Raw genomic sequence first — 25,132 nt, forward strand, 5'->3', positions numbered from 1 at the left:
GTGAATACTTTACATTCCTGCGGCCACCCTTTCTCAGGACCTTAGGAGCAGCTTTGTTCGTGCAGTTCACACGTAACTCACTATGCAAGTAAAAAATATCATTATGCACCGAGGCAACCTGGAATCAGAAAGGAGGACCTACAGAACTGCTTGCTAGTGGATCACAGAGCACAAATACAGCACATTTAACAAAACTATTAAAACCACTGATTGGCACAGGGCTTTAAGTCCCCTGTCTCCCAGGCCTCCAAACTGATCAGGATTAATGTGTATGGCTCCAGTGGTTCCAAGCAGTCTAGTGTGGCATAATGCTCTGAGTAAATTAAATGCATACAATCATTCAATGCACTGCGACACATTTCATTTTAAAATGTTTAATGTGCTTTTTTGTTTTAGGTTTGTCACTTTACAGGGCAACTTGTCAGACTGTCACTGACTTCGATACAAAAATCATACCATACTCTGTCCTCCTTTTTCTATAAAAACTAACACATTAAAACTGGGCTGGATGCCCTCGTTTACTTTTGATGACCATCCAAAGAGAACAAATGTCCTTAGTCCACCTTTGAAATCCACGCAAGACAGTCCAACAATAAGTTACATAAAATCTGTACATATTTACATGTCCATGATGGAGTTGCAAGTCTCACTCTGTAAAGCTGCGCTGGGACTGATGGCCTGGACAGCTCAGGCTAAGACGGAGAAAGACTTGATTATGTATTGCTTAGGGCTCCACAAGCCCAGATAGTTGCAAGTCCAGGCCGCAGATGACTACCACTCATTTAGGTGGATCTGTACGGAAGAAGAATTCCTGATGCTCTTCTTGCCATTACATGCATTCATAGTTGAAGGAAAAACAAACATTCTTTTTTAACTATACAAAAATAATCTATTTGTTCAATTCGTACTATTTTCCTGTGATTTCACATAGTCTTAAATTCACTGCAACATTCACATGATTTGGAGTTTGCTTTGGATTAGAATGAGAGTAAGATTTAGGGAAGTCAGACTGAGCTTCTGATGAAAAGAAAAATTTAGAAATGTATGTCCTGACTGTGCAATCTCTCAGTGCATGTGCCAAGCGACAGCTCACGGTCCATGAAATGTCTGTTAGATCTAATCATGCATACACATTCTTTGGGACAGTTTAAGGTGCATGATGACAGGACTAGACAGCATCCCCGATGCAGGACGACAGTGCAACATCCCATTGTGCATGACAAGTATGAGTGTCATCTCATGATGCATGCCCCAGCCGGGTAACATCTTGAAGCACACTGTGCTGCACTGCAATATCACATCTTGGGGAGTGTGCATGGACTTCAAAACAGCTCACACTGTATGTTCTGACTGTGCAACAGCTCAGGGCGCAAGCCAAGACCTGCAGTACACAGTGAGATGTTACAGTTCACAGGCAATGATGGGACAAGACTAGAATTTCCATGGGCCATAAGGAGCATAGGTATTAGCTACAAGCTGTCTCACCATACACGAATGCAGCACGATACATCTCAATCTTCTCATTAACTATGATGTTGCAGAAACATACGTTTACAGTGCATACCTGGATTGAGGGGCATCTTGCAACACATGTCAAGACACTATAATCTCTCTTATCACATGCCCAAACTGTGAAATCTATCACAGGACATCACCAGACGTTGCAGCATGGCACAGTGTATAACCAGTTTCTGCAACACATCATGGCTCATGCCAGGGCCATATGCTATCCCACAGGAAACCGTGCACTATTTTATGGTGCATGACTAGTGTCACCCATCACATTAACAGTTGGTACTGTGCAAAATGTATTTGCGCATGCTTGGCTTAGGCAAATTCCCACTTTGCTTATCAGAATGCGTACCATCTCAATCAATGTTCTGATTGTATGACACTTTAAGGTGAGCGTCTTAAAAGTGCAACATCTCTTAATACATACATAGACATATGCCATCACACTGTGCCTGCCGCGATTGTGCATCATCTATGGTGCACAGCTTTTCTGTGCAACATCCAACAGAAAATACATCAACTGTACTTCGTTACATGATACAGGACTGTGAAACATCTCACTGTAAATGTCTTGACATTTCCATTGGCATGATGGGAGAGGATGTCTTCTTGGTCCCTGTGTGTACTATGTGTCAGCACTTCCATATACTGTGTGGCATCTAACAGAACATTATGGGATTGTGGAGCACTTTGAAGTGTATACTTGGACTATCACAATACACAGTATAGAGTGATGGAAATCTCCAAGAATGACCCACTAACTTTCGCAGGAGTTGTACAGTTCTCAACCCAAATAGTGTTTGTACATAGTGAGTAGGGCAGTGTTCACACTTGTGCATAGAGTGAAAGAAAACCAACACCATGGCCTTCACACAATGAGTGTTGGTTTGTGCTCCGAGTCAAGATAAAGATGTAGCATTGGCGGTTGCAATACAAAAGGGCTAACATGAAGTCACTTGGAACACATTCTCTACTGATTTGCAGTATTCATTTCTACAGAATACAAACTAGGTTGGTCAACTTGATGCATACACAGTGCTGTATCCAAAAAGATACCACATATTTGAGGCCGAAGACAGATGCATCAACATTGCTCCAAATCAGATTTTTCATGCCTGGCTCGTGACATATGCTCGAACCTCAACAGAGAGCATGCCTGGAAGTAAAAGAATGAAACTACAGAATGTGTGTGGTCCTTTTCTTGCTTGCAGCTTGAATCACAAACTGCATTCCTTCATTCGGCCGTTCAGAAAGGAATTACATACTAGTCTCCTAAAACCATGAATTTGGGAGATAATGAAAGCAGATTTGGTAGCTCAGCTGACCAAATCAGGTACCAGCCATCAGACAGCATCCAATAATTCGGTTCATCAAAGGGAATCTGTTAAATCCCACATCTACGCCTTAAGAGTACAGAATAGAATATATTTTGAGGGTGGGTGTGAAAGTTACTCTACTGTAGTGGAATCTGCAACGATGTCCTTCTTGGCTAGCAGTCACTACAATTCAGAGAGAACCTTCCTTGGCAGTAATCAGTGAATACTTTTTAAGATCCAGTGACTAAGCTCTTGGAAGACATCAGAAATTGATGAACTAATAGGGAAGAGACGCAAGCGGTAGGTAAAGGCTTTCCCTCATAACATCACAAAGGTCAGTGCTCTGGGAAGATGGGCATCCCAGTCATGGCAAATTTGCATTAAACCAGTCAAGCTTTCTAATCACCCTGTGTATAACATGGTCTACTTTGCTTCTTTTCCAATGTGACCTGCAAAGTTAAAAAACGACCCCATCCTACCATCTTTTCACCACCCCAAACCTCGCCCAAAGAAGCCCCAAAAAAGCCTTGCATCTACTCTATAAACTCCACTGGCATCAGTGGAAAACGAATGCGGCAAGTGCGTGTGTTATCTCAGGGAATAGATGGGAGGTGCAACTCCAGATCCCACCAGGTTCAAGAATGCCAGAATTTCACACCACTCAAGAACGTGTTTTGCAGCAAGAACGTCGTGCTGCACTTTCCCATTGACTTACAATGGATATTGTATGAGGAAGAATGTAAGACATCACAACATAGTTGGCACAAACGTTGTGAGTCCCTCCTAAATAGGAAGAGATGGCATATGCTCCAACATCTCATTAAACCAATTGGTTGTGAGCCTGAAAGGATGATAAAATGTTCAGGCTATCCTGTACCACCCGAGTTGGGCTGCCAGGAATGGGAAAGTGCAGGGGTGTCTATACTCCTGATGCCTTTAGACCATGTTCAAAGGCTGTTAAGGATGCACATCTTCGGCCTTTTGTCCTTTTGCCAATGCTCCCGGTACCAACATCTTCTTCTCTCTGCTTTCACTCTCTGCCCAACTAGGAGTTCCACTAGTGATGGGTGTGTTATGCGTCACAACTTCCTATAGACTTTAGCTGGTGAATACTGCAAGGTGAGCTTTGAAGGTACAATGGAAAGCAGACCTCCGGTTGGTACCACAACGCAGTGGCTGCCATCCACTGCACAGCCACAGCTAACAGGCACTCACCATCTACCCAACCATATAAATAATATCTCATGAATATATACAAAAATGTGATCTCTCCAGCATTGTCAGTTCTTGCAGCTCTATTTTTACATATGAAGCTTTTTTTAATAGTGTATTGTTGATGTACTATCTTATCACAAACGGAAATTCTATCAGGTGACAGTTATTGCTTTTGGCCCAAAACAGTGCGTGAAATACCCAATCCAGTAAAAGACAATGGACCAGCCATGAAGAATGTACTCTAAGCAGCCCACAGACATGTGGTTCAATTAATTTAAGAATCAGACGAGAAGGATGTGCACTCAGCACCCACAAGATGTTGACCCTCTGAGCTGATTAATAGGTTATCCTGAGCAGTGGACCTTTTTGATTTGTGATTTTAGCGAGATTCCTGGCTTTACACACCACTATTCTTCAGGGGAGCACACCATCAACTCCAATGCTGAGCCGTATGGCTATAGTTCTGTTTCTCTTGCATTTATTTCTTGTATTTACCCTCTCTATTTAAAAAGTGAAATGAAATGTTTAATATATAAAAACTAATCTATGCAGTTCTACCATGATCTCATTAAAGCTCACCAACACACAGCTAAAAGTCAAACTTTAATGCCTTGCATGTTACATGTGGTGTCAGACTCGAATTGCAGAGACACAGCTCAGACAGACTAAATCATTAGCTTTCAGTGGGTCAGGGTCTTTCACCCTACATTTTCATCTCCAGGACGAGAAGTGGATGTAGTAATAAATGTCGAGCGCTGTCAAGAGGTCATTATCTGAGCTACATCAAAGTCATTATGAAGAGCTTGCACACACATCTCTATACCTGCGCAAGAATACAGTTCTCTAAGCTGACAAAGCTGCAGGTTTGGGTTTTGCCCAAGAGGTCATCACCCTAAATGATGATCATTTTAAAGAGCAAGTAGCCTATGATGGCATGAGAATGTCAAATGGTGCATATTCCATTTGAAAGATGGTCCACTCAGGATAGACAAGAAGTTCAGAGAGTGTGAAAGGAAAAGATTGAAAGGATAGGAGGAGTCAGAAAGATGCACTGTATTAGCATCTTTAGAACTGAGACTCAAGTAGCAACTAAAGATTGGAGTTGGATTGGAAGACGATCATCCACACAACAAGGGTGAAAAAAGAGGGTGCTGCGAGTCTTACCTCCAGCATGTGAATGAATGCTCAGGATTCCGTGGGACAGCTGTCTTCAAATACAGGGAGCGAGCCTATTGTAGCAACAGGCAGCTACCTCAGTGTCAGGATGAACGGTAAAGGTGTCTAAACACAGGAAATTCCAGGATTTCTTAACAGGGGGCAGAGGCAAAAAGACTGCTTCATCAAGCGGGGGCAAAAAGACTGCTACATCAAAGATCTCTGAACACTGAGATGGAACACTTGCGATACCACAATTCAGTTTCTTACAAAATGTTAGTAAACATCTGCAATTCAGAGACACTGCTTTCAGGATCATTCAGTGTATTGAGATGTAGTTACCCCCATGATGGCAATGAAAACGAATAGTGCCAAGAAGCTGCTACTTGGATAGAGATGAGTAAACTATCAGTGCCTGCTGGATTACAAATTCAAGAGACTTGAATCAACACTGTGAACCTTTTTGCAATCAAGCAGAAGAGTTGGTAACCTCACAGCATGGAAGGATGTGAGCAAATCTCCTGCATGTTTAAGGAGAAAGGATACCTAACATTTAAGACACAACTACCATGCAGAAGTTGTATTACAAGAGGAACAGCTTGATAACATAGGTCCCAAATGATGAGTTTACAGGTCTCCTTTAAATAAGGAAACAGTAGATGCCTAAATGATCTGAAAGCCTGAATCAAACAGTTCAGATTAAGGTCCCAACTGTATAAAACAGGGGAATTTCACAACAAAAGTGTGTAGCAGATGATCATTTTCTATGAAACACCCTTCTTGATGAAACCACATGTCAAATTCTGCATGTGTACAATCTGAGAAGGCTGATGGAGCAATAACACCAATCTCCCTACCTCCAAATGGTGAGAAAGAGTAGTCAACCACAAAGGTAAATTGCAGGTTCTATGTCTGATGGCCCAGGTCTTGAAGGGATTATAATACACCCATTCGGTCAAGGGGACCAGGTAAATTATCACAGAGTCAATACTTAAGCTGAAGAAGGTTAGTAGTGTCATAACCAGCCCCCCAGCCCCCGCGTGACAAAAAGCCACTAGAATGGGATCCTCACATAGTCCATTTCTGGCAGTGAGGAGTCATTCACCGGAGAATCATTTGATTGCAATATTTATATCTAAGAGGATATAGTAAATGACCACACTTGATTCTCACCCCCTACCCCCATGGCCAGCCCAAAGTGAAAGAAAAACCTCAGGATCAGAACAGGCTGGTCAGTATAATAATCAGTCTCCTGGACCGTGATAGTGCATGCATTAAAGTCTACAAATACTTCTGCACCGAGAATCAGAAATATGAAAACAAGAAAAAGCGTAAACTACACAAAGAGGGGAAATCCTGAGTAAAGTGAAAACAAATATCTAGTCCTGCAGCACCTGTAAACTACTCTGAGTGCAGGTTTCCAGATCTGTGGAGAAGGCAGTAAAGAAGAGGTAATATTGCAGGCAGTTTGTATTCAATGAATCAGGTTTCACGTACTCCGAATCCAACAGCATACAGATCTAAATCTTAGCCCCTCCAAGACCTAGCATCTAGATGGGGAACACTTCAGTGAAATATGGCGGAGATACCTGGAAGATTAGTACACTGTGTGAGGCACTTTAACTATCTGATAATTGTTGCAATGATCCTTAGGGGCAGCGTGCAATATACAGGAACAATGGCGATTGTTTCGAATGTCTCCTAAAATTGCTAATGAAAGTATACCAAGCAACGTTTTAGGAGACAGCTGCTTTATTTTTTTCAGCAGAATGAAGGAGAAATCTACTTGCACTCCTGCAAGTGATATTTTTAAGTGCAAAAGTAAAACAATAGCTGAACAATATCAACGGGTATGGCTACAAATAGGTGTCTTGGCTCTGAAATGGGGATATCTGGTATTTATGGGAAAGCCAGTATTTTTGGAACACAATTTGCCAGCCGTTCGATTTCTTAAGTTATATAAAAGAAACTCCTTCATGTATTGTTATAGAACAGCCGGTTTGCTATTTCCTTTAGGAAATGTGGTCAAGGGTCCGTTACATTCAACAGGTTTAGAATTTGAGGTCATTTTGGTTGCCTATGCCCCTGGAAAAAATTAGCAGAATATCGTGTAGGAAGACTATGTGGTTTATTACCACTCCTGAGGATAAAAGAACAGTGGGGTTGGGGAGGTTCAGGATAGCGAAACACTTTAGGTGCTACACTTTGAAAACTTGACTGTTTTGATCACCATAAACTGCATCTTTAACCTCAACTTAATGTGTAAAAGAGATGCCCAGCACTGCTGAAAGTGCTAGGCAGCTAATCATCCAAGTAAGGTAAACAGCTGTGATCGAAAAACCTCTAGGTCTAGATAGCAGCAGAATACGGGCAGCTGTTGGGTGGAGCAAGATGTGAACAATGGCTAGGTATGAGGTACTTCCATGTGCAAGATTCTGACAGGAAGGCATTTCAGTGGTTTTCAGGGTACAGCTCAGAACATCTGAGTGCACAGTTACAGCTGGGTGCATTTAGCTAGCAAATAAAGGCATATTTATTGTGCATGAAGTTGTGGAAAGTTGGGAGCAGCAGGTTATGTAGTGTCAACAGGAGAAATGTGTCAAACCTTCAGTTCAGTTCGAAATGGGGGTTGCAAACCTGCTGGGATGACTTTTGTTCGTTGAGTAGAGCCAAGTACAGGATGCATGAAGCAGTATAGAGTAAACTGCACTTGCATTCAAGTTGTAAGAGCCACATCAGGGAACCTTTGAGTTCCAACTCATCTTCCGCCCTTTCTGTCTCTTGTAGATCTGTTTTAACATCTACTTGCAGTGCATTAAAATACTGACATTCATTTAAGAACAAGTTTGTAAAGTCTCAATAAAGGTGTAGGACAGGCTGCCCGCAAACCTGTGTCGCTACAGGCTTCTTTGAGCACAGAGAAGCATTGCAATGCCATCACATTGAATTGGATTTTATTGTCCAAAGAGTGGTTGTGAAGGCGCAAAAATCCAAGTTGAACGCCATTTGTAAATTGCTTCATAGTCAGTTTTGGTCTGTGCCACCTGTGTCAATGTTTCAACTTCACATGTTGTAGGCAACATAGATGGGATCTAGCTGGTCTGCTAGGAATCCGTCACGTAAGTGCATGCGTTGCTTCTCGCCACGGGAGTTGATAGGGATAACACCAGGATCCACAATAACCACCACACCAACAATCAAGTAGTGTTCTTCTAAAACCACATTGGTCACCAGCGGAACCAAGTCGAGAGCTTCCTGTTCAGACCCGTCCAGCTCAACCACGACCACCAAGAGATTGGTCCATGTAAAAACAGCGCTGAGTGGAGAAAACAAAGGAATTGAGATCAAAACAATGAATAGATGAGGCAAAGCAATGAAAAGGAGCAGAATAACCAATTACTGGGGAATAAAGGTCATGAAACAGGCCAGAAAACGGAGACCAGGAGAACAAGCAGGGTAGCAAGGCATGGGTACACTAAGCAGAGTAACAGAGAACAGAAGGAGAAAGGGAATAACCATCACCAAGCACAGGAGGAAAAAAGGACAGTATAACAGAAATTAGTAGATAAGGTGAGATTGTGGAGGACTGTAGGGGAAAAGGGTAGGATAACAGAAGCCAGGATGAAAATAGGAGTGACACAATTGGTAGATGTATGGCAGGATAGCAGAGTAGAATCGGAAGAGCAAGAGAAGATCAGTGAAACTAAACTAAAGTTCAGAGAAGATCAGGATAATTAATTATGCACAGAGAGAAAAGGGAAGAACACGAAAGGAAAAGAAAAGGGCAGAATAAGAAAACTGGAATCCTCAGTCGAACAAGAAATTATTTTATATTTAATGGACAAGAGGCACGAAAAGGCAAGAACAGTTGGCAGAAGAAAAAAGAATGGGACAACTCTGGTGAGGGGAAAAAGAGCCTAAAAGGGAATGGGAGGAGAAATGAGAAAGCAAATGGAAGGTAAACTTAAAAAAAAAAGAAAAAAACTTTTATTTAAGTTTTCAGTGCACAAACAAATCATGTTTAAACAGTATCAGTTACATGTTCCAAGCATCAAGACCCCTTGTACCAGACGCTAAACATCCCAACTTCCACACAATATTACCCACCCCTCATACATATCACCCGCCCAACAATCCTATTCCATATAATTCTTTCCCCAGTTCAGGGAGGTTTCAAATCTTTGGAAGAATTTAGCTCATTTAACATCTGATTCCAGTCAACTTCCACCCCTTCTTCTGAATGAGGGTCTAGAGTTCTTTGTAAAATTTCCAATTCCGCTAGACCCCACCTGCGAATATCTTCCATCCATTGTTTCAAAAATGGACCCCAAGGTCTCTTGCAGCCAATAGGTACCAGTCCTTTTTCTAACATTAACATAAATTGTGCCAATCATCTGGTTTTAGGTCTCTTTTTTTCCCAGAATAATACCCCACAAACATACCTTTGGGACACATTGATATCTTGAGTGCAAAAAACCATTAATACGAGAAATCGCCACATGCCAATAATTGATAATAGTTGGACAGTCCCATAACATATGCCATATTCCTGCAGCCCCTAACCCACATTGGGGGCAGTTCTGACTTAGCGCCTCATTCACAGGACGCAATTTTGATGAGCTTTGATCCGAATAGGAGGGCATCGAGAGAGGTGATGCAGGGTTGGATACCAAACCTGGCGAGCCCAATCCAGTGCTATCAGGATCATTAAGCAGGCCTGTTCTTTCAGTCTGCGTAGCACTCTCGCTATGAGTGGGATAGGAGGGAAGGCATAAAGGAATTTTCCCGTCCAGTCCACTGAGAAGGCATCCCCCATCGAGAGGTGTTCCGGATACCTGGAGGCGAACCTGTGGCATTTTTTGTTGGTCTTGGTGGCAAAAAGGTTGATCTGTGGACATTGTCACGCTCACCTGATTCCCACGGAGGCGCAGGTCTGGCCTCGAGTGCTGATGCTTCTTCTATGGTGAAGCGCAGGACTCTGAAGATGGACTCACTGGCTCGCAGGAATATTCCCCTGTGCGTGAAAAGGGAGTATTACCTACTGACGGAATAATGCTCAAGCCTCCCACTCCCTTCCAGCCCTCCATGATACCCTTCCTCGATTCCCTGTGAAGTCTCACCTTAGGGTCTGGAAGGATGAGTTCTCCATCCTGCTTCTGATGCAGGGGCGCGTTGAACCCCAGTTACTTCACTGGATTGAGGTTTGATGGGAGTTCAAATAAGCTTGACTATTCAAGTAAGGCGCTGTAAGAGTTCTGTAGCAAGTTCACAAGTTCAAGCCTTATAATAATGTTCATTGTCTTATTGCAGCAAGCGCTAATCGCTTATGTCTTTTTTCCCCTTAGGGGCCGGGGTTCGGAATGCCGGAGATATGGCGCCGACCCGAAGTGAAACATGCAGTTCCAGTAAATGACAGGTAAGTTCTGGATGAGCGTTCGGGTAATGTCTTTGCTTTCGCTCATTCAATGTCTTTGTCTTTTTTCCCCATAGGGGCCGGGGTCCGGAATGCCAGGAAGCGGCAGGACCCGAAATGAAATGGGAATGACCCAACAGGTAAGTCTTAGAAGGAAACTGAGCTTTCCTATTCCCTTCCTTCTCTCACCTTGTGTTCTTGTCTTTTTCTCTCTAGGCTCTGTGAAGTGGCTGTGGATCCGGATGATCGCTGCTGAAGATGGAGGTGCCCAGGAAAGGGGAGTGAAATGCAGCGCTGCAGCGATCGAAGCTAAATGCTTTTAAAATGATGTCTTCCCTTTCAGGATCGTCGGTGTGAAGTCTCCGTGATGCAGCTTTAGCAGGTAAGGTCTTCTTTCTCTCCAATTCTCTCTTAGCAGGTGACCCAGGATGCTGACAGGCGTGGCTGAAGTCCAGATGCAGGAGCTGACACGGTGAGCGTCCAGCTGCGAGGAGCAGAACAACGCGAAGCGTGAGTTGCTGATCGGGCGTGGTTTAAATAGCTTTGGAAGAAGTTCCAGGTATGTATCCTTCCACCGATCAGGTATGTATCCTTCCCCGACCACGCCCAGGGGAAAGTAGGTCCACAGGTAAAGTAGTTCCATTCAGGCCTCAAGAGGGCCTGGATGTAGCAGCATGGTCTGCATCAGGTAAGTGCACCTTAAAACACTTGAACACATGTCTAGCTTTATGAGCCTGGCGCCTAAGGCGCCAGGACAGAGGTCCAACATGAGTCTGGCGCCTACGGCGCCAGGACTGTGTCCAAAGGGCCCCAGCTTGGGCCTGCTGGCACTTCCCTGGGGGAAATGATGCCTGCCTCTGGGGTTGCTGGGTCGGACCTGGCTCCTTGGAGGTAGGCATCATGACAGTACCCCCCCCTCAAGGCCCCTCCCAAGGTTGTTCCCTCCGGAGGTTTTGGCTTGTTCGGAAATCTCCGGTGGAACCTTTGTATTAATCGAGGTGCGTGAACATGGTTACTAGGCTCCCACGATCTCTCCTGAGGTCCATATCCCTTCCAGTCAACAAGATAGAAGAGTTTGGACTTTAACACCTTGGAGTCTAAAATGTCTTTAACTTCGAATTCTAATTCCCCTTCAATTTGAACTGGGTCTGGAGGCTTGGACAGTCGGGTCCCTGGTTGTACTGGCTTCAAAAGTGATGCATGAAAAACTGGATGAATACGCATGTTAGACGGTAAATCCAGTTTAAAGGCCACGGGATTGATTATAGCCTTGATGGGATAAGGTCCTATGAATCTGGGATTGAAAGTTTGCGGGCCCTTGAGGGGTAAATGTTTCGTTGCTAGCCATACCTGATCTCCTACTTGGTAAGTAGGAGTTTTACTTCGGTGCAAATCAGCGTTTTCTTTATAATTTTTCTTGGCTTGCTGTAAATGAGTTGCAGCTTCTTTGAAGACTTGGGCTATTGTGGAATGCAGATGATTTACTGCGGGCATTTCCAGGGTCAGAGGTGGATCTAGATCAGAGGTCCGAGGATGGTGACCATACAAAGTATAAAAAGGAGTTTGTCCGGTTCCAGAATGCACTGAATTGTTGTATGCATATTCTGCGATCCAAAGGATGTCTTTCCAATTTAACTCAGATTGGTGTAACATGCACCGAAGATATTGCTCGAGAGTCTGATTGGTTCTCTCGGTTTGTCCGTCGGTCTGGGGGTGGTGGCTGGTGGATAGCCGCACATCTATTTGTGCAAGTTGGCAACACTTCTTCCAAAAATGGGAGATAAATTGACTTCCACGATCCGAGACTAATATGGAAGGGAAACCATGTATGCGAACTATATTCTCCAGAAATTCCTTGGCCAAGGTGGAAGCTGAAGGCAAACCTTTTAAAGGGATAAAGTGGGCCATTTTTGAGAATAGATCCACAATTACAAGGACAGTGTTGTAACCAGCACAAGGAGGCAGGTCAGTTATAAAGTCCATTGACGAGGTGTGCCATGGTGCCGGTGGAATATCCAAGGGTTGAAGTAGGCCGGCTGGCCTTTTCTTTTGACCCTTGTTTTGGGCGCAAATTCCGCAAGACAAAACAAAAGACTTTATGTCTTTTCTCCAAGAAGGCCACCAGAAGTGGCGTTTGATTTTTTGCTCCGTTTTAGCGATACCAGGGTGTCCTTCCATTAATGATTCATGATGATGGGCAATAACAAGTTCTTGCAATTCTTTACTAGGCAGAAACAACCGCTCCCGGAAGTAGGGTAAGTCATCCTTAACGGTGTAATGAGGACCCTTTTGACTCCATTCCAGTAAGGCTGAAGAGTCTAGAAGTTGTTTTACTTGTGTTTGGATGTCCTCAATAGTTTGCAATGAAGTTAGGCCTAAGATTCTTTGTTCTGGTATGATTGGCACAGGTTCTAAACTCGAATTGGGTTCTTCCATGCCAATACGGGATAAGGCGTCCGCTTTACCATTATTGCAGCCAGGGCGATAGGTAATTACAAAATCAAATTCCGCAAAGAATAGAGCCCATCGGAGTTGTCGTGAAGATTGAGCCTTGGCTGTCTTTAAATACTGTAAATTTCTGTGGTCCGTAATTACAGTGATGGTGTGTCTTGCCCCGAGAAGGTAGTGACGCCAAGCCTTGAAAGCAGATTTAATAGCCAGTAACTCTTTGTCGGTAATTGCGTAGTTGATTTCAGGAGGAGAAAATTTCTTGGACCAAAAGGCCACAGGGTGTAGTTGGTTAGTTTCTGGGTCTCTTTGCGACAGGACAGCTCCCATGCCCGAACTGGATGCGTCGGTTTCCACAATGTAAGGGAGATCTGGGTGTGGGTGCTTCAATATAGGTGCAGAGGTGAATTTGGTGTTCAGGTCTCGAAAGGCTTGTTCGGCCTCAAGAGTCCATTCAAAGCGTTTGTTTTTCTTTAGGAGAGCTGTGATGGGTTGGACTGTTCGGGAAAATTCCGGGATGAATCTTCGATAGAAATTGGCGAAGCTGAGCATGCTCTGAACTCCCTTCACCGAGCTAGGAGATGGCCATTTGAGGATGGCGTCCACCTTTCGCGAGTCCATTCGGACTCCTTGAGGTGTCAGGATAAATCTGAGAAACTCCACTTCTGTGGTATGAAAAACGCATTTTTCGAGCTTTGCAAATAGTCTGTGCTGGCACAATTTCTCAAGAACTGCCCTAACATGTTTTCTGTGATCAGATTCTGAAGAGGAGTACACCAGGATGTCGTCAATATAAACAATGACACAGACGTCGATAAGTTCCCGAAGAACATCATTCATAAAGTACTGAAAGGCGGCAGGTGCATTGCACAAACCGAAGGGCATCACCTGATATTTGAAGAGCCCAATTTTGGTGCGGAATGCAGTCTTCCACTCGTCGCCTTCTTTTATAAGCACCAGGTGATAAGCTCCTCGGAGATCTAACTTGGTGTACACACAAGCGTCTTTCACCTGGTCGATAAGCTCAGGGATCAGGGGCAGAGGATAACGATTCTTAATCGTTATTTGATTTAGGGCGCAATAGTCTATACATGTTCTAAGGTTGCCCTCTTTTTTCGGCACGAAGAACAGAGCTGAGGAGACAGGAGACTTGGACGGGCGAATAAAACCATTGGCTAGGTACTGATCTAAATACTGACGCAAATGTAGGTTCTCAGGTTCCGTAAGAGCATAAATCCTACTACAAGGTAGTTGAGCATTGGGTACCAGATCGATTTGGCAATCGTAAGACCGATGGGGAGGTAACGTGTTAGCCTGTTCCTTCTGAAAAACGTCTTGGAATTCTTGGTATTCAGACGGTAGCTGTACAGGGGTGGAAGTTGCTGAGGCTAGACCCATAACTGGATTTCTTGGGTAACAAGTTGGTTCACAATCAGGAAAACTTATCTTCTTTGCTCGCCAGTCGATTCTGGGATTATGTGTTTCTAACCAAGGAATTTCAAGAATTACTTGAAATTGTGGGGCCTTGATCACATCAAACACGATTGCTTCCCGATGTCCATCCTGACCCACCAGTGTCATTTCAACAGTGGAATGCGTTACAGGCCCTGAGGCAATTTCGGTTCCATCTACTGTAGTAATGACATCTTGGGTTACTTTCGGGCGGAGAGGGAGCTTAATCCTGGAAGCCAATTCACGGTCTATGTAATTTCCAATAGCTCCACTGTAGATGTATGCTTTTATAGCATGCAACAGCTGAGACTGTTTTGGGTCCCCTAGCACCATTGGCATGACAAAATGCGAGGTCAAAGAGTTTGTTTTCAAGCTCGGCAAGCGGACCCCTACGCTTGTCGGGCTAGGTCGTTTCCCGAATCAGGTGTCAATAAATCGTTATCAGTGGGTCCAACCACCTTCTTCGGTGGTTTAACCGGACAATTTCGAAGAAAGTGACCGGAAGTCCCGCAATACAGGCAAAGTTGCATTTGCCGCCTTCTCTCTCGTTCCTTCTCTGTTAATGGTCCTTTAACACCGCCGATTTGCATAGGTTCGGATATGTCGGTACTCTTGGAGTTAGCGTGGGTTTTGATCGGTACTCGGGTTTCGTACTTGAACCGATCTGCTTTTCTATTTTGAAGTCTGTGATCAAGTTGAACCACCAAGTCTATGCAGTCTGCGCAGACCTGGGGTGGATCTACGATCTGAGCTAGAACATCCTTAAGCTCTCCGCGCAGGCCTCGATGAAACAATGTGATCCTTTTGTTTTCTGGCCATCCAGTTTCCACAACCAGTCTATTAAAGGTGGCAACGTAGGACAGAAGATCCTGATTACCTTGTCGTAAGGATAGCAGTTCGTTATCAAGGGCCTGTCCTTGAGAGTGTCGAGCAAACAATCTTTCCATGCTGGCCTTGAAACCCTGAAAATTCTGGAGAATGGGATCATCCTGATTTACCAATGGAATAGACCAATCAGCAGCACTGCCACTGAGGTAAGATAGTATAAAGACTACCTTGGTCTGGTCGTTAGGGAAGGCATAGAAAGTGTAAACGACATTGGTTCATAAAGACGGCATATTTCTTGGGACCCCCCGCAAAACGTTCAGGCGGGGCCAAAGGCATGTGTCCAGGTAGATTGATTTGTACCGGGTTATTCAAACCCATTGATGTGGAAGTATCTCCAGAATTAGGTAAAGGAGTGTGCCCTGCCTGGGCCTGCAATAACCTTTTGGCCAGGTCATCTGTTCTTTCCTTAGATAGGATCAGTTCTCTTTTGAGAGCGTTAGTCTCCTGGCGGGCTGAGTGCACTTCTGCCCGTAATTCCCCCAAAAGCTGGGCCAGCTGATCTGTCTCGGAAGTCTCCATAGCGCCCGGGTGGGAAATTATGGGTAGGCTTCGCGTTCTGTCACGCTCACCTGATTCCCACGGAGGCGCAGGTCTGGCTTCTAGTGCTGATGCTTCTTCTATGGTGAAGCGCAGGACTCTGAAGATGGACTCACTGGCTCGCAGGAATATTCCCCTGTGCGTGAAAAGGGAGTATTACCTACTGACGGAATAATGCTCAAGCCTCCCACTCCCTTCCCGCCCTCCACGATACCCTTCCTCGATTCCCTGTGAAGTCTCACCTTAGGGTCTGGAAGGATGAGTTCTCCATCCTGCTTCTGATGCAGGGGCGCGTTGAACCCCAGTTACTTCACTGGATTGAGGTTTGATGGGAGTTCAAATAAGCTTGACTATTCAGGTAAAACGCTGTAAGAGTTCTGTAGCAAGTTCAAAAGTTCAAGCCTTATAATAATGTTCATTGTCTTATTGCAGCAAGCGCTAATCGCTTATGTCTTTTTTTCCCCTTAGGGGCCGGGGTTCGGAATGCTGGAGATATGGCGCCGACCCGAAGTGAAACGTGCAGTTCCAGTAAATGACAGATAAGTTCTGGATGAGCGTTTGGGTAATGTCTTTGCATTCGCTCATTCAATGTCTTTGTCTTTTTTCCCCATAGGGGCTGGGGTCCGGAATGCCAGGAAGCGGCAGGACCCGAAATGAAATGGGAATGACCCAACAGGTTAGTCTTAGAAGGAAACTGAGCTTTTCCTATTCCCTTCCTTCTCTCACCTTGTGTTCTTGTCTTTTTCTCTCTAGGCTCTGGGAAGTGGCTGCGAATCCGGATGATCGCTGCTGAAGATGGAGGTGCCCAGGAAAGGTGAGTGAAATGCAGCGATCGAAGCGAAATGCTTTTAAAATGATGTCTTCCCTTTCAGGATCGTCGGTGTGAAGTCTCTGTGATGCAGCTTTAGCAGGTAAGGTCTTCTTTCTCCCCAATTCTCTCTTAGCAGGTGACCCAGGATGCTGACAGGCGTGGCTGAAGTCCAGATGCAGGAGCTGACACAGTGAGCGTCCAGCTGCGAGGAGCAGAACAACGCGAAGCGTGAGTTGCTGATCGGGCGTGGTTTAAATAGCTTTGGAAGAAGTTCCAGGTATGTATCCTTCCCCGACCACACCCAGGGGAAAGTAGGTCCACAGGTAAAGTAGTTCCATTCAGGCCTCAAGAGGGCTTGGATGTAGCAGCATGGTCTGCATCAGGTAAGTGCACCTTAAAACACTTGAACACATGTCTAGCTTTATGAGCCTGGCGCCTAAGGCGCCAGGACAGGGGTCCAACATGAGCCTGGCGCCTAAGGCGCCAGGACTGTGTCCAAAGGGCCCCAGCTTGGGCCCACTGGCACTTCCCTGGGGGAAATGATGCCTGCCTCTGGGGTTGCTGGGTCGGACCTGGCTCCTTGGAGGTAGGCATCATGACAGACATCCCCACATGTTGAAAATCCGCCAGGATTCTGCTTCGTCCAGCTCCCATTCGTGGGATGCTGAATAATCTCTGCTTAACTTGTCCTCCAGGACATTATCCACTCCCAGTAGGTGTTACGCCTTGATGTGGACCTTGTGATGCAAAGCCCAGGTCCATAGTTTTTGAGCCTCTTGCGATAGCAATTCTGACTTTGTTCCCCCTTGTTTGTTCGTGTAGTGCATCGAGGTCGTGTTGTCTGTTTGAACGGTCACCGCCTGCCCTGCCAGTATTGGCAGGAAGGCTTTCAGAGCCCATCGCATTGCCCTGAGCTCTAACACATTTATGTGCAGCTGAGATTCTTGGTTGGACCAAATGCCTTTGGTTTGTAGATCTGCTAGGTGCGCTCCCCTGGCCGATAGAGAGGCATGCGTCCTGAGGAGAAGGGTTGATGTTGGAGCCTGGAAAGGCATTCCCCGTAGCAGGCTCTGTGGTAAACTCCACCATCAGAGGGCTTTGTGAAAGGCCACTGGTAGTTTTATGGTATCTTCCCATGAGCCGATTGCCTGCTTCCATTGGTGGTCCAGGGTGTCTTGGATTGGCCTCATGTGCAGCCTGCAATTTGGTATGAGGAATTTGCATGAGTTTTGCAGCTTTTTCACCACTTAGCAAGCCCCACCCACCTGGTGCCTTACTGCTTGCCGCTCTTTTCCCTACTTAAGGAGCCCTCCAGCCTCTTTTCCTATGCAGCTGGGGAGCAGGTGTAAGTGGATCTAGGTCACCTGGCCTAAACCCCGCCCACCTGGTGCCTTCCTGCTTGCCACTCTTTTTCACCACTTAGCAAGCCCCGCCCACCTGGTGCCTTCCTGCTTGCCACTCTTTCGCCACTTAGCAAGCCCCGGCCACCTGGTGCCTTGCTGCTTGCCGCTCTTTTCCCTACTTAAGGAGCCCTCCAGCCTCTTCTCCTTTGCAGTTGGGGAGCAGGTGTAAGTGGATCTAGGTCACCTGGCCTAAGCCCCACCCACCTGGTGCCTTCCTGCTTGCTGCTCTTTTTCACCACTTAGCAAGCCCCGCCCACCTGGTGCCTTCCTGCTTGCCGCTCTTTTCCCGCCTTAAGGTGCCCCCCAGCCTCTTTTCCTTTGCAGCTGGGGAGCAGGTGTAAGTGGATCTAGGTCACCTGGCCTAAGCCCCACCCACCTGGTGCCTTCCTGCTTGCTGCTCTTTTTCACCACTTAGCAAGCCCCGCCCACCTAGTGCCTTCCTGCTTGCCGCTCTTTTCCCGCCTTAAGGAGCCCCCCAGCCTCTTTTCCTTTGCAGCTGGGGAGCCAGTGTAAGTGGATCTAGGTTACCTGGCCTAAGCAGCACCCACCTTTTTAGCCCTGCCTCTTCCTTCCTGCTCTTAACTCTTCAGTCAAGGGCGTCTCTCGCCCAGGCATCCAAAGCTTGTTTTTTGTCTGTTTTAATATTTATAATGCATGCCAGACCCGAGGGTATCACGGCACAAAAGGCATAAAGAGGGTTTTTCAGCTTAGGTTACCATTGCTGTAAAATATCATACATTTTATACACATTAAAGAAGCCATTATATACAGTATGTGCATGTCTTCAGAAGGGTTGTTCAGCTTTGGGTACATTGCTGTAAAATATCGTACATTTTATACAGAATATGGCAGGAGACATCACTAGGCAATTATATACAGTATGTACAGACAGGGCAGGTGATGTAATCTAAGTGTAGTAGAGTGTCAGATGTCATTTTCCTTGATCCAATGGAGGAAGTTGGATCTAAAAGTTGGATCTAAAATGAAGATAGGGTATGTCTTCTCTTTAGAAGGGTGGGAGCGAGTTCCAGTATTGGGCAGCTTTGACCGGGAAACTGCTTCCACCAGTCGTCATGCGTTTGAATCTGGGCACTAGTAGGAGGTTGGCGTTGGCTGTTCTCGAGGGACGGTTGGAGGATTGTCTCGAGAATCTGGCAATGAGGTATTGTGGGGTGGCATGGTGTAAGCATTTATGTGTCAGGGAAACTGTTTTGAGGAGAATTTTGTCTTTTGTGGAAAGCCAGTTGTTGGATTTTCTGAGGTCAGATATGTGGGCTTTCTTGGGAATACTTAGGGCAGCACTCAGGGCATTAATTTTGTAGAATCTGTATCTTATTGGTAATGTATTTGTTACTCCCTACATATAAGGCATTGCAGTAATCCAGTTTAGATAAAACAAGAGCTCTTGCTAGGGTAATGCAGTTGTTGGATGAAAGGAAGGGCTTGGCTGCTCTGATTAGTTTGCAGGTGTAAGCACTAGCAGAAGCCATTGAGTTGACTTGTTTTTTGAAGTTTAGAGTAGAGTCTAGATAAAATCCGAGAGTTTTGACTTCCTTGGCTACTGTGATGTTATCATCTATTTTGAAATTTGAGTAGAGGTGGCCTAGTTTATTGAGGTTGGCGGGGGTGCTGAGAATGAGGAGTTCCGTTTTGTCATCATTCAGGCATAGATCATGAGATGCCATCCATGCCTGGATGATGAGGTACACTCTGTTCACAAAGGCCAAATCCTTGTTGTAATCTCCCGTCAACGGGATGAGGATCTGTGTATCGTCCGCATAGTTAGTATAGGTGATACCCAGGCCATCTAGATCATCAGAAAGGGGCTTTGTAAAGATGTTGTACAGAGTGGGTGAGACACAAGAGCCCTGGGGCACACCGCAGGAGATGTGTATGGGGTCAGCAGCTGCTAAAGGTGAGAAAACCTGCATTGTTCTATTGTCAAGGAAAGATTGAATCCATCCAATAGCTGATTGTGAGAAGTGAGCGGCAGAGTCCAAGTGAAAGGCAGTCAAAGAAAAGGGCAATTTCTGTTTGGACCTATTTGGACCAGGAGGACCTAGGGCCTGACCCCCCTGCTCAGACAGCAGGTAAGCATGCACCAACATTTGTTTACATCCTCTGTCCCCACAGGCCATCCCCACCCTCTCTGGTCCCCCTGTGTTGTTCCCTTGTGCCCCCAGCCCCTTCCCGCACACAGGAGTCTGTCCTGATACATTCTGGTTTCACCAGCACCGTCTTGTGGCCAATGCTGGATTTTACTTTTATGGACTTCATTGACTCAAGGTGCGTCACCCTTTCTCAACTCTCATGCTGGACTTCCTTTGCATCTTGTACTCATGGTGGGCCTTTATCATGTTGTTCCCATCTTCATCTTGTATCCTGGCTTGCAACATTATGTGTTACTACTGACTTCTGCAATTGTATTCGCTCTCCCCTCTTGCTTCTCCACTCTTTTTGACTGCTTTCTCTCTGTTCTCTCCTCCCCTCCCCTCCGCCTTTTCCTATCTCTTCCCTCTTACTTTCTTCTATGCCCTTACTCTATCAGAATTGTCCCTGGACCTAGTATGATAGCAACCTCGTCTGTCGCTCCCCCATCCCCTTACTGTCCCCCCCCACCCTACCTCCCTCCAGCACTAACTGAAACGTTGTCAGGCCTAGTACGGTAGTCGCCTGTCTGTTTCCATTTCCTTCCTCTCTCCCCCCTCCCTTCCTTATCTATGTCTTAACTCTTGCACTATCTGAAATGTCGTCAGGTCGAGTACGATAGTTAATTTCACATCCTTACTGTTCATGGCTTGTAAGAAGGTTGTTGTATTTTCCCTTGTTCCCTCCCTTGCCTTGAAGCGCTTTGAAACACATTGTGTATAGGCGCTATATAAATAAACTATCATATCATATGGACATCATGAACAGAAGAGATTTGAGGGCTCGAACCGTGGTTGCCCTGGTGATTTGAAACCATGAACACCCATGAGTTAGTGCAGATATTCTGTCCGCTGGCGGTTTCACTCTGGGTATGCTGGTGTTGATTTCAGCCCCCAGAAACAGCACCGTCTTGTTGGGAACAGGGCAGAATTTCTCTTCGTTTATTGAAAACCCTAACTCCTTCAAGAGTTTTATTGTTCTCTCCATTGCGGCACACGTCAGTCTGAGCGAGCAGACCCTTATGAGCCAAATGTCTAAATATGGGAAGTCTTCCGTTCCTGACCTTCTGAGGTATGCTGCCACCGGTGCCAGGCACTTGGTAAACACTCTTGGTGCTGATTTTAGGCCGAACGGGAGGACACAGAACTGAAAATGTGACTCCGCTACGACGAACCTAAGGAATTGCCTGTGGGCAGGATGAATGGGAATGTTGAAATATGCGTCCTCCAAGTCGAGGGTGGGCAGGAAGTCGTGTTGGTTGAGCCACGGGAGAACGTTCTGAAGAGACGTCATCTTGAATATGATTCCCTTGATAAACTTGAGAGCTGTCAAATCCAGAATCGGTCTCCACTGACGGTTCTTTTTCTTCACCAGAAAGAACCGGGAGTAGAAGCCTCTTCTCCTTTGTCGGTATGGTACTGGATCTATAGCTGCTCTTAGGAGTAGCTTGTGGACCTCCAGCATGACCTGCTCCTGATGAGGCACTTTGCGTGGAACAGGGGCAAGGAACCGAGGTTGGTCCAGGAATTCGATGGTGTGACCTTCACAGACCACCTGTAGCACCGACTTGTCTGATGTTATTGGGGGTGCGTCGTGCGAAAGGAGGAAGAATATAGTCAGTTTTGCTTCGTCTGGGCCTTGGCGTAGTAGGATCCACGCTTGCCCCTATGGGTGTAGATGTTTGATGACTGATGGTATCTGTCTTGAAAGGTGTTACTCGACGTTTTTTGAATGTAGGAGGGGCAGCTGAAAAACCTATATTTTGAGGATGCACCTCGAAAGGACCAAAAGGATCTACTATCTTTGTCTTTGTCCTTTAGGGAACTGATGGCATGTGCCATATCGGTATCAGCTTTAATACCATTGAGCCGGTTGTCAATCGTTTTACCAAAGGGGTCTTTCCCATCGAAGGGCATATCTAAGATCTGAGCCTGAACCTCTGGTCTAAAGTTCGTAGCCTTCATCCAGGCTGGCCTTTTCAAGACTGTATCATGGGCCATTTGTCTGAAACCCGACTCCGCTATGTCAACAGCCGTGTCAATCATATGGTCGGAGGTGGCCTTGCTTTCCAATATGATTGCTTTGGCCTCTTTTTGCAGGTCCGCAGGCAAATGCTTGGTCAGTTTGGATATACAGAGCCACAGCTCACGGTCCAGTCGTGCAGTCAAGACCAGGGTGTTTCCAGTCCTGATGGTGAGAGAGGATACCTTCCGGCCAATGGCCTCCAATTTACGTCCTTCTTTGTCTGGTGGAGCTGAAAGAGGTGAGGATGGATTAGCCAACCTTTTCCTGGCTGCGACCGTTATGACGGAATCCGGTTTGGTATGCCCCCTTAGGCATAATGGTGCCGTGTCTGGTGCCTTATACTTCTTCTCCGGCCTTGAAACGAGGGCTGGTGTGGCCGATAGTGTAGCCAACATTTTTGCTCCAGTGTCCCGTATAGTGTCCAAAAGAGGGATCGTAGTGACTGTTCTTCTACGTTTGCCTCTATGTACATAGAGCACCGATTTCTTTTTTTCTTCTGATGCAACGTGTAAATTAAAGAGGTCCGCCGCTTTACCAATTATGGCATGAAAAGACACTAGATCATCTGGTAGTGAAGCATCTCTCCTGTGGAGTCCTTCTTACTAGGCTTCTCTACAATGTAATTGTCCTGCTCGCTCTGCACGTCTGGTTCGTGAGTAATCTCCCCTTCTTCAGGGTTTGAAAAATCCCTGAAAGGATCTTCTTGCCAGTTTTGAAGTTTGCTTCTCTGAAGGCTTCATAGACAGTACAGGGGCTGTCTTAGTTGATTCTTCATCAGAAGAGTGTCCTCTAGATTCCAAATGTAGAAGTCTTCTAGGTCTGTCCTGGAGAGTTTTGTTAGAAAAAGTCTTACAAATATCACATTTATAAATTTCATGCGGATAGAGGCAGTAAATGCACTGCTCACGAGGGTCTTTCATGTAGACCAGCTTCTTCTTGCATCTAACACAGTCCCTGAAAAGGAAAGGTTTCTTGGTAGTGGATTCCTCTGACATGGTGTGAAGAGAGGATTCACTCGACGAATTCTGAGTGAAAACAAGTGTTTTCTGGGCCCAGAAACACCGTACAGGAAGAGTTTGATCAGGAGATCAAGGTAAAGCTGGTTTTGAGAAGAAATAATTACGCTAACAGCAAAGAAAAATCGAAAAGCTCAGAGAGCTGAGGATTCCCTTCCAGTCTGTTAGACTGCGGTGAAAAATCTGAAGATGGCTGCCAGGGGCAGAGCTTAAACCCTGACACCTCATTGGTTAGGACCATAAGGACCAAAGTGAGGTGGAGGGACTAGACAAGTGAATGGCTCATAGGCCATAAGGGGCAATCTACATTGTATTTCTATGGAAATAATGTATATATATTACATTTTTTAATAATTATTTAAATCACCAAGGATTCCCAGTCTGATGATGGGGAATATTCAAGCATATATATATTCAAGCATCTGCATTTATGAACGATCCAATGCTGGAGAAATACTATGCTTAAACAAAAACCCCATTCAATCTTCATATAAATGTGGTGAAACTAAAATGCATGAAACATCTGATGCTTATAGTAATTGTAATACTGTTAAAAATGTTAAACCACATGATGTAAAATCCATTAACACTTCCTTGGGCTCAAAGGAAGAGCGGAAAGGAGTTTGTGTGGATGAAATGCAACTAAAAGCATTGTGCAGTCTAGTTGTTGCAAAACAGATCAGCAGAGCAGGACTTTTAAGTCCTTAAATCACATTGCGCCTAGAAACACTTCTGTAGAGGCGTGTTATAAATGACTCATATCATAACGTGGAAGAAGAGAGAAGGCAGGGTGCAGAGTCTTTTTGTGTTCGCTCTTTAAAAGTGTTATGCAGATGACACACAACTCTTTCTCAAACTTCCCTCTGGCCCCCTTGCACATCTATCATCCCCGACTGTCTGTCATCCAGTCCTGGTGCAACAAGCTCAGCCTCAACACCTGTAAAATGGAGATCCTTCCCATCCGGACCCAGCACCCTCTTTCTTCCCTTCACTCTGGCCTTCCTCCATGGGCTCTCCCCGTGCTCCTTCTGAAGCCAGAAACCTTGGAGTCATCTTAGACTCCTCTCACTCCTTCCTCCCTCACACTCAGGACATTGCCAAGAAGTCTCACTTTCAGCTATTCCTTCTAAAATTAATGCTCCTTTTTCTCACTTTCCTCCAGAGGTTCAAAGTTACCCGAGCCCTGGTTCTCGCTATGTTTGACTACTGCAATCGCCTCCTCCTGAATCTACCTTCTTCCACTCTGCGACCTCTCCAGCTAATCCAGAATAGGGCAGCAAGACTTATCCTTGGCCTTAAGCCCAGGGACTGCATCTCTCCTGCCCGGCTGCTAATCTGATTAAATTCAAATCCCTCTGCATCACCCACAAGGCTGTCTGGGACATTCCTATCTTCAACTTTATCTCACTAAATACTGCCCTTCCAGACATCTATGTTCCTCTGGCACCAACTCTTTGTGTTTAAATATAACGCTTACACGGACTCCTCGGGAGCGTATTGCCTTCTCAGCCTGTGGACCTGTTACTTGGGCACTTTTAGGATTCCTTTTTTGTGTAAACAACAATACAACTGCTATAACATCTAATTTCTGAGAAGTTACTGTATAGCAGTGTACCTTTGGTAATCCCTCCCTTCTCACCTGTGTTTATGTTTTATGGAGCTCTCCGTCCTGTTATTCTACAGGGGTGTGTTGGTATGAAGACATTTTAAACTTGGAAGGCTGAGGTGTTCAATAGACTCTTGCCTTTATAATGTCTTTTCTTTTCCAGAATTTGTCTTTGGGCAAGTATCTG

The 25,132-nt window shown here is 45.4% G+C and overlaps 1 protein-coding gene across 3 annotated transcripts in view; it reads right to left on the bottom strand.

Annotated features, from left to right (window-relative positions):
- Window positions 1–358: 358 nt before the first annotated feature.
- The window catches only part of DIP2A (disco interacting protein 2 homolog A), a 2,340,120-nt gene continuing 2,315,346 nt past the window's right edge, over window positions 359–25,132 (bottom strand). For all 3 annotated transcript variants that reach the window (XM_069616034.1, XM_069616033.1, XM_069616032.1), the window contains one exon: window positions 359–8,514. In XM_069616034.1, the coding sequence (XP_069472135.1) occupies window positions 8,262–8,514 (253 nt within the window). In that variant the 3' untranslated portion in view covers window positions 359–8,261. The remainder of the gene's footprint in view (window positions 8,515–25,132) is intronic.

The sequence above is a fragment of the Ambystoma mexicanum genome, chromosome 9 (assembly GCF_040938575.1).
Source record: "Ambystoma mexicanum isolate Mex_15411 chromosome 9, UKY_AmexF1_1, whole genome shotgun sequence".
In the NCBI taxonomy this organism is placed as follows: Eukaryota; Metazoa; Chordata; class Amphibia; order Caudata; family Ambystomatidae; genus Ambystoma; species Ambystoma mexicanum.